Here is a 13,221-nt window from a genome sequence, read left to right on the forward strand (position 1 = left end):
GTCTGTGGCATGGAAATATAGAAAATAGGTGCAGGAGAAGGCCATTCGGCCCTTCGAGCTAGCACCACCATTCATTGTGATCATGGCTGGTCTCATTGTGGCAGATTGTGTACAAGGAGACTTCCTCTGCTGTTCTCTCCCGTTCAAATCAAACCATGATTTTAAACACAACGAGTAACCTTTTAACTGCTCCAGGTTTTCAGCCGTGGTATGATTACAGTGCATTACATAACCTTGTTTGACTTTCTGAAACAATAAATGAACAATCCTTTCGATATGACCCTTAAACCATCTGGTTTCCCAGGGGAACATAAACAATATCATTAGTTTTGAAGAAGAATAAGTTATTTTGCATTTGGAAACTTGCTTTGTGCAACATGGCTCTAGTGTTTCTTAAAACACAGCAGTGACCACAGTTCAAAAATAACTTACTGACTCTCAGATACTTGAGTATTGAGGTGAAAGAGAGAACACTATACTACTCTCCCCTTGGATGTGTGATCCTTTGCCCTTATGTTGAAGTGTCTTTTGGAAGATTATGTTTTCGTTTAATTTACTAAGATATTACTATCATTGAAAATCTTCAGTCTAATACTTATTCTAGCCTCATTTGCCATTTTACAAATAGACTTATTTCCTCCAACGCACTGCACTATTCCCTGAGACACATACTCGAATAATCATTCAGCTACCATTTAAACTGAAAATCTAATTCTTAGATTCCAGTGGGATTAATTTTTCCCTCACTAAATATACAGGCAGTATTCAACACCATTTATCATTTAAGTCATACGCTGCATAACCAATTTACTTTAAGCAGGATGGAATGCCACAACTTTTTTAGTAACACAGCTAATTATGAATTTAATTCTTAAAGGAGAACGAATTACTGAAATCTAAAATTTCAAATTAAAGATTGAATGCATGATAAATTGATGAGATTCAAGTTCATGTCCTTTAGTCCAGCAAACACATGGAAAGAATACCAATACTAGGAAGCTATCACCAACAGCAACATGTAGAAATTCAGTTCATGTAAAATGATCTTTAAAGTGTGCTATGCATAGATTAAGGAATAGTGGTTGTTGAAATTGATATTAATTGAAATGGTGGGAGTTGTTTAATGATGTTCTTGTACATCTGTGAGTTCAGTGATTTTAGTTACAGTGGGAAAAATATATTCTTTAAACCACAAATTCAGGCCATTTCTGTGTTGTGGTGATCTTTTTTTCAAGGTTGAATGTTGAATTTTTATTTCGTGGGCAACTCAGTATTCCAACTTATTCCTCCCTTCTACTAATATTCCATGGCATTTTCCATGGCAGTTTCCTCTCTTCCAAGATTAAAGATTCACCTATCATTTTGATTATTTTTAAATGAAATTTAACAAAGTTAGGCAAATTATTTGATCCCCTCTACTCCAGGACAAAACAAACTGCTGATTCAAGTGCCTGTGCTCCTCGGAGAAATCCATTTTCAGGAAAAGTACATATCCAAAGCTCTGCTTAGTCGCAGTTGTGGGTGAGGTGATAAAATGAGAGAAAGTGGAATTTACCTGTGAAAGAAGAACAGGATGATTTTTGGTAACCCTAGCTGTATTTTGTCCTGTCTTCATCTCATTCAACCATAACCCAGAGCTTCGAGAGTTATAGCATGTAGACAAGCTCTTCAGCCTAACACCTAAGATTAGAGGGGCTATATTTTGGTCCGATCAACAAACGCCAAGCATCCCTCCCCCTCCCCATTTTTCCCTACAACCCTAGGAGGCTCAACACCAGGCATGTGCCATGAGTAATTACTCAAGGTAGGCAGTCAGTCAGCTTTTAAAAAAAATCTTAAATCGCGCATGCGCAGATTGTTCTCTCCGTAAAAATAAAAAATAAAAATGTAACAATTCAACTTGCCCAAGGCTTCTAAATCTCCTTCATTTTTTAATTACTGAATGGGTGGGGGATGGAGGATGAAGGCAAGTGGAGAGATGGTGGGGAAAACGGGAGCACACCGGGACGTTGAATCAGTTGTCATCTTATTGAATGACAATACTAATTCAAGGGACCAATTGGAGGGAGAGTTCCTTTCACAGCATGTGGAGAGGTTGTGCCAGGGGTTAAAGATGCGGGGAAGGCAGGAGTGTTAAGAAGGAGGGGGTCGGAGATCACTTCCGGGGAGGGAAGCAGCTCAGGTGACTGCGAGCGGCCGACGGGACCTGACAGCAGAACCAGCTGCCACTTCAGTGCCTTCTGCTAGCCCGGTTACCTCTGGCAGTGCTCTCCGACAGTGAACATCTCTCACCTGCCGCTCGCCGGCTTCGCTCATGTCAGCCGCTTCCCGCAATTCCTTAAATTCCGACAGCCGAGTAACCTCAATTGGTCCCTTGAGCGCGCTGTCGGAATTTAAGGATTTGCGGGAAGCGGATGACATAAGTGAGGCCAGCAAGCGGCAGGAGAGAGGTGTTGAGACGGAGAGCACTGCCAGAGGTGTGCGGGGACCGGCAGAAGGGGCTGTCCGGTCCCGGCGACCACTCGCAGCCACTCCAGGTACTTACCCCCCCCCTGGCCACAATGCAGTGGCTCCATGCCCGGAGCGTCGCAAGTGGGTTACTGGCCCCGATCCCCTTCTTCACAACGCTCCTGCCCTCCCCGCAACTTTACCCGGGCCAGACTTCTCAAACGCTGTGAAAGCAGCTCTCCCCCCACCCCGGGAAATATTCAGCTACCTTCAGCCCCGCTTGTCATTGACGGCTTGAAGCAGTGCTGATGGTACGTGGGCTGCACAGACCTTCACGTGTTGCGAGTGCTGCGGTTGAAAGGCATGGAGAATCATGCCTACCTAAGAGATCAATCTCTTAGACATGTATAATTCTCCCATGCCTTTACTATTTATATTTAATAATTACCATTTCATAATTTTATTCAGGGTAGGCAGTGCCTACCTTGATTAGATTAGATTAGATTAGATTCCTTTATTGTCATTCAGACCTTTCGGTCTGAATGAAATTTTGTTGCCTGCAGTCATACACAATAATAATAAATAACAAAACATACAATAAACACAAATTAACATCCACCACAGTGAGTTCACCAAGCACCTCCTCACTGTGATGGAGGCAAAAGTCTTAGTCTCTGTCTCTTCCCTCCTTGTTCTCCCTTTGCGCTGAGGCGACCCAGGCCGAAGATGCCGCCCTCCAGTCCAGCGGACACAGCTGTAGTTGCGGGAGCTCCGGAAACAGGTCACCAACCTGCAACCTGCGAGCTCCCGGTCGTCCACTGGGCCCGCGGCCGAACCTCTGAAGTGATGTCGCCGCCGCCGCAACTCCGATTCGGGCCGCTGCCGAAAGCCGGATCCCCACCTCAGCGAGTTGGGCCGCCGCCGGAACGCAGCCTCAGCTCCGAGTCGGGCCGCTGCCGAAAGCTGGAACACCACCTCAGCGAGTTGGGCTGCCACCGCCTCAGCTCCAAGTCCCGCCGCCTCAGCTCCGAGTCCCGCCGCCTCGGCACCGAGTCCCGCCGCCTCAGCTCCGAGTCCCGCCGCCTCGGCTCCGAGTCCCGCCGCCTCGGCTCCGAGTCCCGCAGCCTTGGCACCGAGTCCCGCAGCCTCGGCTCCGAGTCGGGCTGCCGCCGCCTCAGCCCCGAGATCGGCCAGCCTAGTCCTGGCCGGCTCTGCCTCCGGAGCCTCGAGGTCGGTCGCTGTTGGAGACCGCCAGCTCTGCCATTAGGCCTCAGTGCAGACGGAGGCAGGGAAGGGGGATACGACAAGAAAAAGTCGCATTCCCCCGAAGGAAGAGACAAAAAAACATGTTCCCCCTGAAGGCACATGCCTGCTCAATACCTACCCCTTCAGCTCCTCCCTCACACCCATCCAGGACCTAAACAGCCCTTCCAGGTGAGACAATGATTCACCTGCACCTCTCCAACAGAGTGTATTGTATCCAGTGCTCTTGGATACTGCACGACATTGGTCAGAGTAAACGCCGACCATGTGATTGTATGTGAAAAATGAACATCCCCGTCTTATTTCTAGGTTCCACCCATGTAGCATCATTGAACGATCCCGCAAGAATATCTTCTCCGAGTACCTCCGTAATGTCCTACCTAATGAAAAATTCAACTCCCCGTCTTCTCTTACCTTGGCCTGTGTACACGAACGCTTACGTTTTTGAAATCTTGCCCTTGTTTTCAAAACACTCCAAGATCTTTATCTCTACTTTCCCAAATCACCTCCAACCCTATGCAATCTCTCCTCGCGTATAGGCGGGTCTAGCGAAGATGGGACATCTTGGTCGGCATGGACCAGTTGGACCAAAGTGTCTGTTTTCATGCTGTATGACTCTATGGCACTATGACTAATTCTGTTTTCTTGACGACGGATGCCGAACCAAAACATCACCTATCCATGTTCTCCAGAGATGCTGCCAGACCTGCTGAGCTACTCCAGCACTTTGTGTCGTTTCTTGTTCAATCCTGAGATTTATTACTGGTGCCATCCATTTCTTAAACTGAAAGCTCTGGATTTTGTTCCCAATTCTTTCTGCATCTTCAACCCCTTTAAGACACAGTTTAGCACTTAAGTATACGGACCGAACTTTAATTGATTACTTAACCTGCCTGGGTGTCAGTATTAATCTAGATAATATTCTCATGGAATACTTTGGGATACTTTACGGCATTGGATGCACTATATAGACTTGTTATTGATGTTCTTTTATTCAAAAAATATATTTATGTTAAAATGGCACAAGGTATTTTACTGGCATAATAATAACATAAAGCATTGTAACTTTCTACTTCCATGGGTGAACACTAAACTTCTTCAGCAATTCTAGTTTACTGGCATGATAAGATTGCTGATATTGGAAATGCAGCTGCAATTTTCTCTCCTCATCTCCTGGTCTTTACCTTCAATTCCACCAAGGCACACACAGCTGAAAGAGTTGAGAAGATCAGTGCAAGTGCCATTGTTCTGACAGGGGTCACTTAAACATTCATCCACCTCAATCTCACAGTTATTGCCTGGAAAGAAGCAAAAGGTTCACATCATTAGAACTTTTCCAATGGTGACTCACCAGCACAAGTGTCAACAAGACGAGCAAATAATTACATTGGATTATATACAGAAGCTTTGCCCTTGCAGGTCAGAAGAAACTTTAAAATCTGTCTGCAAATGGCCTTAAAAGGAATGGACCAATTTTGTATTGATAATTGCTTAGCAAATAGACATGTTCCCAGAAACTTTGCAAAGTAATCTTGGTGCACCATTGGCCTCACAGGAAGAATGACAGTAATGCGAGAGAGCCTGGGTTTACAGCTCCCTATAAATGTTTAAAAGGTGTAGTACGGATCAAACCTACCGACAAAGCCTGGCGCACAGTAACAGGCAAACAAATTCAAGCCAGTCTCACAGAGGCTGAGGGCACGGCAAGAATCTGCCTTGCAATCATCACCCCTCATTTCTTCACAGAAACCTCCTTCTAATCCTGTTGAAAGAGCAAAAAAAAAAGAATTTGCAGCAAAACATTCAGGAACTAACATGTTAAAATCTTCGGTTAACAGAATTTTTCAACTGGATAAATCTAAGCTAACGTAAATATTGAGATAGTCATGAATAAATTGAATATTCACCCGACTGGCAAGAATGTGGTTCACAAAGATTTATGGCAACTGGCTCAGATGCAATTAAGGGGAGCATGTGAAGGCGACTGTGAGGCGGAAAAGAGTATAAGAATCTACTGTCCGTTTGATATTGAGGGAGTAAGGTCATGTGGAGCATGAATCCTATCATGGGATAAATGGTTTAAATGACCTCTCTGTTATATACTATAATCATTTTGTAATCCTACACGTTATTTTACAATTTTCTTTCAGCTTAAAAGACCGAACTTTGCAGTACCACAAGCATATATTTTCCAAAAGGCTTGTCCCACTACTTCAAAGATTCTATTCAATCTGATGAAACAAAAGTGGAACATTTTCCTAAGAATCCTGCTTACCATGAAGGCAATGACATCTAAATTCTATGTGCTCGTCTTCACATTGTGAGTTGTTCTGACACAAGCCTACCACACAGAGATTTACTGGAGTTGTACAGATCTCTCCCATATATCCTTGGTGGCAAATGCATCGAAAACCATTCATCAGATCTTCGCAGTAGATGGTGTTTGAAGGGTCACATGGATTTGACAGACATTCATTTATTTCCACTGAGCAGTCACTACTTTCAAAACCTGTCAAAACACCCAATGTTTAATTAATTTCACCAATAAATAGAGTACTTACACAGCTTTTTGCATGCAGACAAATAAGGATTAAAAAAAAAAAATTATAAGATAGTGTGTTTCAGGATTTTAACCCAGTTCAAATTAGTAACATAGAATAGTACAGCACAGGCACAGGCACTTCGTCCCACAATGTCTGCACTGAACATAATGCCAAGTTAATCTAATCCTCTGCCTGCACATATCCATTCATTCCTTGCATATGCAGGAGGTTATCCAAAAGCATCTTAACTGCCACTATCGTATCTGTCTCTACCACCATCCCTGACAACACGTTCCAGGTATCCATTGCTCTCTGTTTAAAAAAAATCCCCAAACATCTTGTTTAAATTTTTCCCCTTGCACCTTAAAGCTATGCCCTCTCATCTTAAACACTTCTGCCCTGAAAAAAAGGTTCTGACTTTTCCACCCTGAGAAAAAGGTTCTTACCGTATGGATGCCTCTCATAATTTAATATTCATCTATCAGGTCTCCCCTCAGCCTCCGATGCACCAGAAAAAAACAGTCCAAGTTTGTCCAACCTCTCCAAATTGATAATAATTTCTAATGCCAGCATTATTCTGGTAAATCTCTTCTGCACCATCTCCAAAGCCTCCATATATCCTTCCTGCAAAGGAGTGACCAGAACTGCACACAATGCTCCAAATATTTCACCAATACTCCAAATACTCAGGTCAACATAGTACAAGGCTGGAAGAGAATTTGGTCATGGTGGAGTTCACATGTGCCCGTCTCGGTGGGAAAGGTTTTGAGATTGCAAAGTGTTGCAGAACATAATTGTATGTGTATCCGAAATGGGCAATTCAACTTCCTTCTATGCTTTCCACAACTCTGAAAACCAATATGATGCAGAAAAAAACTGACATTAGAGAGGAACTCATGCAGACAAACCAGGAACCATTGGAACGTTCGTGCTCTGCTGCAGGACCTCGCTGAAACCACTGCACTTCCTTATCTGGCCTTAGGTTCAAGAATCGAGGCTCATCACAAATAGAAGTGCAACAGAAGCTCTTCTCTCCAATTTAAGAACAGTTTTCACACCTACTGTTCACATGCATTCAGAGTTGAGCTATACAGTTTCCAAGTACCTCAATGACAGGGTAGAAATGAATGCAAGTGGTTTTATTTCTACAACGGGCTCGTAATAAATTTATTTCTCTATTATCTCACAGAGGCATTGGTCCATTTATTCAAATGGTTCAAAGCCTCTGTTAAAATAGCAGAAAAGGGAATTTAGCATGAGCATGGTCCTGTGGGATTCACAACATGTTGCAGCTCTTTTTACTGACAAATTTATTTCAACAGGGATGTAAATGACTGAGTTGAAATCTATTTAATCGGGAAATGGCTTATCAAACAAGTACACGCAGCACAAATCCGGTAACAATTCAAACACAATGAATATTTATATACCACTTAAAAATGTGAAACTATTTTGTGTGCATTCATCCAGAATTCATGCACATTATTTCCCATTTGCACTACAAGCCCTCCATACCATTGTCTAATAATAGGCAGCAATTCCAGTCTACACAATAATATTTTGATCAACAACTTGACAAATACAATCAAGTTGGATAATAGGATAATAGGTAATGACAAATGTTCCGTATTATTTAACATATTTTCAGCACTGGGATTCGTTAGTAGGACAATATTTAAAGGCTAATACACATTTTCCTTGAGGTCTAGATGGTGAGCAGTCTACAGATATTGCCAACAATCTATCGTGAACCAATCACATCAAAGCCAAGCCCAAGAAAGCATACCAACAAGGAGACTGCAGAAAATTGGCATGTCTCCAAAGAACTCTTACAAACCACTACACATGGACAATAGAAAGCTCTGCTTAAAGACCACGAGAAATTGCAGAGAGCTGTGGATGTAACCTGTACCATCACACAGACCAGACTCTCCACCATTGACTCCATCTACACATCATGCTGCCTCAGAAAAGCAGCCAACATCATCAAAAACTTGTGCCAACCCACTCCCATCAGGCAGAGGTTACAGAAGCTTGAAAACGCATAATACCAGACGCTTCTTCCCCTCTGTTATCAGCATTCTGAATGGTCTTTCCAGAAGCGATGGCACAGGCCTGATTCTCCAACCTACCACACTGTACACATTTTTATTTTATTTTATTTATTTATTTTTTTTTAATCAAAAAATCTATTCAATTATTAAAAATAATATTTACATTACAATAAAACAAGCCAGAACCCACCACCATAATACAATACAAACATGTATCCATAATAAACTGCTATACAACTATGATACAATCCTTATTGAGGATACATTCAACACCCTGCGTAGCCCAGCGGTCCCGGAACTCCCTCAGGGTGCCCGCAGACAGGGCGTATTCCCTTTCTAATCCCACCCGGGCACGGACGTAACCCCGGAAAAGGGGCAGGCAGCTGGCTCGGGTAGAGCCCTCCACCGTCTGGTGCCGTGACTCGCGGATGGCCAGCTTGGCCAGGCCCAGGAGCAACCCAACCAGGACATCTTCAGCCCTACCCTCTCCCCTACGCACAGGGTGTCCAAAGATGAGGATGGTGGGTGAAAAATGCAGCCAGAAGGCAAGGAGCAGCCCCTTTAGATATTCAAACAGTGGCTGCAGCCTCACGCACTCCATGTACACGTGGTACACAGACTCTTCCAGCCCGCAAAAGTGGCAGGCGGCTGGCGAGTCTGTGAACCGCGAGAGAAACAGGTTGCAGGGAACACCTCGGTGCAATACCCTCCACCCCAGGTCCCCAATGTAGAGGGGGAGAATCCCTGCGTAGAGGGACCCCCACCGGGGGCCCCCCTCGCGACCGGAAGGCAACACCGACCGCCACTTGGTGTCCGGACGGTGGACACACTGTACAGATTGGGCTTTATCTTTGGACATATTATGCCACAATGCTGAGATACTACATTCTGCACTCTGGTATCGGTTCTCTTCAATCTAACTTTTGTATTTTATTTGGCTCGTATTCATGTATTGTATTATCTGATTTAATTGCATAGCATGCAAGCCAGGAGTTTTTCATTCCCTACCCAAATGCTGCCTGAGTCTCTCCAGCACTTTGTAATTTACTCAGGAATCCATATCGGGATCGGTAGTCCCTTGTGTGTAGTGAGGATCAAAATTTACCGGACACCTTACTACACAATACACAATACAATTTATTTGTCACTTGAACCTCATAGAGGCTCAAATGAAATGTTGTTTCTGCAGTCATACACACAAGAAAAAAAGACCCAAGACACAACACAATTTACACAGACATCCATCACAGCGCATCTCCTCCTCGCTGTGATGGAAGGCAAAAAAACTTATCTCTCCCCTGCACTCCCCATTCCCCTCCCGATGTCAGAGTCAAAGCCCCCGGCGGGCGATGGCAATTGTCCCGCGGCCATTAACGCCGCGCCGGGTGATGCAAGGCCCTGCCCCTGCTCCGGGTCTTGTTGTTGGAGCCCCCGGCAGGCGCTAGCAAAGTCCCGCAGCCGTTGAAGCCGCGCGGGGCGGTGATGTAAGGCCCCGCTCCAGGCACTCCTCGACCCCGCGACTCGGGCGGGTGAAGTCGCCATTGCGGAAGCCCCGAAAAGCGGTCTCCCAGCAGGGACCCGCGGGCTCCCGGTGTCATTATCCACTGGACCTGCGGTAAGCCTCCGAATCCCCGGGGTCGGGTCGCAGCAGCGCGCCACCACTGCTCCACCCGCTCCGAACTCGGCCAGCTCTACGATGGTGAGTAGGTCCGCAGCTCCGCGACTGGAGCCCTAGGTCGTTCCTGCTGGAGGCCGCTCTACGTTGCAGCCCCAATGACAACGGAGACCCGACAAGGAAAAGGTCGGGTTCTCCGTGCAGGGGAAAGATTTTAAAAGTTTCCCCCCCCCCCACCACACACACACACACATACCCCATCAAAAAAAATTAAAAACTACATTAAAACGGGACAAAAAATAACAAAAAGACAGACGGACTGCAGAGGCCACTGCGACGTGAGTCGCGCCGCCCACCGGAACTCACGTCAAGGATAAGGTGAAACAGTCCTTTAAAAAAAATGGTGTCAGGATCTGGTAACGGGGGATGAAAAATACGAAGTTGGTATATCCCTTTTTACGCGGTCTTCATAATAGAGCTTTTGTTTCTTTTTCTTTTTCTTCTTTTCTATGGCCTATTTCTTAACTTTTTTCCCTAACTCTTTGCTCAATGGGTCTTTCTTTTAGATCACTCTTTCACAATATCACGACTTTCTCTCACTCTCTTTACTTTCTTTATTTCTCTCTCTTTTTAAAGTTTAAAAAATGAAGTGGTACAATAAATGTAATAAGATATATTTGGCTTGTACTATTGTAATGTACTGTACTTCTAATAAATAAAATTATTAAAAAATAAATAAAAATAAAAATTTACCGGACACTTAACTGGATGAGCCACATAAATACTGTGCCTTCAACAGTAAGTTAGTTGCAGGCAGTCATGTGACAAGTGGCTCTCTCCCTGACTACCCAAGTCTATCCATCATCTGCAAGGCATTAGTTAGGTGCTTGTAAAACACTCTACACCTGCCTGGATGAAGGCAGCTTCAACAACACTTAAGAAACATCTAGGACCAAGCAGCACATCATCCACCTCCTCCACCATGGGCATACTGCAGCCCACAAATAAAATACATACCTGTTACTCACACAGGGCACTTTAGTCGCATTTCCCACCCCCGATCTCTTCCACAAATTAGTACCAAGGCCAGTAAATGTATGGGACTATAAAACTCCGGATCCTGGACATAAGTCAGTCACTCTGGAAGATTGCGAGGGAGAGACCACAACTGTGATTCTAAGCTGTGAATCAACTGAATTGTGGGTCTGCAATGTACTTGCAATAAATGATTTGTTAGCCCAGAATGACAATGCAATGAGTTGTTTCGCTAATTGGTGGCTGCACTCTGCTTGAAATGCTATGAAATTGAATTTGGTGGCCTGCACTCTGCTTGAAATGCTATGAAATTGAATGTGGTGGCCTGTCGTGGTCCAAATATTCTTAAACAGACAGAAACCCAAATAAAATCTGTATAAGCAGTAAAATCTTTATTTCGGCAGGCGGGTGTGGTAAAAACTCTTTACAGTATGCTGATAACAGACTATACAGAGAAGTCCCACACAAAGGGACATGTATATATCCCCCTCAACTTGACGATTCAGCAATACGTTATCTATAAAGCGTAGTACAGCCTCTTGCTTCTTAAGATTGACAGATCCTTAAGATTGACAGCTTCAGAAGATTGACAGGTTCTTCTGACAGAGGAAGTGTTAGCCATATATGGTTATATGGGAAGGTTATATTTCTGCAGAACAAGCATTTCGGTTTTTTCTACTTATGATGCACATCATAATCTTGTGGAACAAGGGTTAGTCTGAGTTCTCTTCTATGTTTATGTTATAGAGGAGACATTCATGAAACTGTGCTTGTTATCTTGCTTATATCATTCAAAAGAGGAACATCGACAGTCTGCTGACCTTGTTAATGTACTGAAAGCAAGGGTTAGTGCTTTTTTGCTAGATTCACAATTTAATAGAAGATGGTGAAAGCCTATCTTAGTTTCAGTGGAATCCATTTGGTTTCTTTAAATCAGTATTAACTTCAACAGCCTGCACTCTGTTTGAAATGCTATGAAATTTAATTTTGTGGCCTGAACTCTGCTTGAAATGCTATGAAATTGAATTTGGTGGCCTGCAATCTGCTTGAAATGCTATGAAATTGAATGTGGTGGCCTGCACTGGTTGAAATAGAATTTCAAGGAATAGCCGTGAGTGAACTGCCAGCACACCGGCCCTGAGTGACTGAAATGCTAGCCCGCCAGCCTTGAGTGACTGAGCTGCCAGCCCACCAGCCCTGAGTGACTGAGCTGCCAGCCCATCAGCCTTGAGTGACTGAGCTGCCAGCCCACCAGCCCTGAGTGACTGAGCTGCCAGCCCACCAGCCCTGAGTGACTGAGCTGCCAGCCCACCAGCCTTGAGTGACTGAGCTGCCAGCCCACCAGCCCTGAGTGACTGAGCTGCCAGCCCATCAGCCTTGAGTGACTGAGCTGCCAGCCCATCAGCCTTGAGTGACTGAGCTGCCAGCCCATCAGCCTTGAGTGACTGAGCTGCCAGCCCACCAGGCCTGAGTGACTGAGCTGCCAGCCCATCAGCCTTGAGTGACCGAGCTGCCAGCCCATCAGGCCCGAGTGACTGAGCTGCCAACCCAATGATCCATTCGGCCCACAGTGTCATACTAGCCCTCTGGAAACAAGTCCATTCAGCCCACAACACCCATACTAGCACACCAGAGTGTCTAGTCTAGTACTGTAAATAAATAAGCACAATATGTCCCTTCCACAACTATAGAATAGAAACCACAGGGCTCTTTTCCAGAGATAATAAAGTGAATTGCGATAACATCTCACATTTTACTTAGTTTGTGGATGAATCAGGCCAGTTGCTCTCTTGTTTTTTCAATCCAACCTTTATAGTCATAGATTGAAAAGGGAGAATTGAACACTAATCTAATATTTCTTGAGGCCACATTCTATGACGATTTTGTTATTTAATGACGTTAGATGAGCTGGACTCTACACAATTGCTCTAAATAGAAAATATGGATGTCTGCTAGAATATACATCACAATGAAAGCTAATCAAATTCCAAGCAATAGCTCTGTCACGAGCTAGTAGGCAAATTACATATCATTTTCTCCTCCAGACTGTTGGTCATTTTTTTTCTTTGGACTTTTCGTTTAAGATATTTTTCTTCAGTAAATAAATGAATGCTTGTAATGGCACATTGAGCATTTTCCACTTTGGACATCACATCGATCTACATTGTACTCAGGTCATTTACAGTTCTGATATATCTGCTGGAAATTCTCTCCGGTACAACACCAAGGGAAGGCAGTATTGTTCAAAGTGACACATTTCAAA

The 13,221-nt window shown here is 44.3% G+C and overlaps 1 protein-coding gene across 1 annotated transcript; it reads right to left on the reverse strand.

Annotated features, from left to right (window-relative positions):
• Positions 1-4,792: 4,792 nt before the first annotated feature.
• Positions 4,793-5,459, reverse strand: LOC116973633 (protein eyes shut homolog). Its single transcript, XM_033021882.1, has 2 exons — positions 5,348-5,459; positions 4,793-5,009 (listed from the first exon to the last, which is right to left on the reverse strand). The coding sequence occupies exons 1-2, from the start codon at positions 5,445-5,447 to the stop codon at positions 4,819-4,821; spliced, it is 291 nt and encodes a 96-aa protein (XP_032877773.1). The 5' UTR covers positions 5,448-5,459; the 3' UTR covers positions 4,793-4,818.
• Between the last annotated feature and the right edge of the window lie 7,762 nt (positions 5,460-13,221).

This window comes from Amblyraja radiata, chromosome 5 (assembly GCF_010909765.2).
Source record: "Amblyraja radiata isolate CabotCenter1 chromosome 5, sAmbRad1.1.pri, whole genome shotgun sequence".
NCBI lineage: Eukaryota > Metazoa > Chordata > Chondrichthyes > Rajiformes > Rajidae > Amblyraja > Amblyraja radiata.

Coding starts and splice junctions, on each gene's coding strand:
- LOC116973633 (XM_033021882.1), bottom strand. CDS start 5,447: ATGAGGGGTGATGATTGCAAGGCAGATTCTTGCCGTGCCCTCAGCCTC. Junction 5,010..5,347: donor CTGTGCGCCAGGCTTTGTCG/GTAGGTTTGATC, acceptor GCTTCTTTCCAG/GCAATAACTGTGAGATTGAG.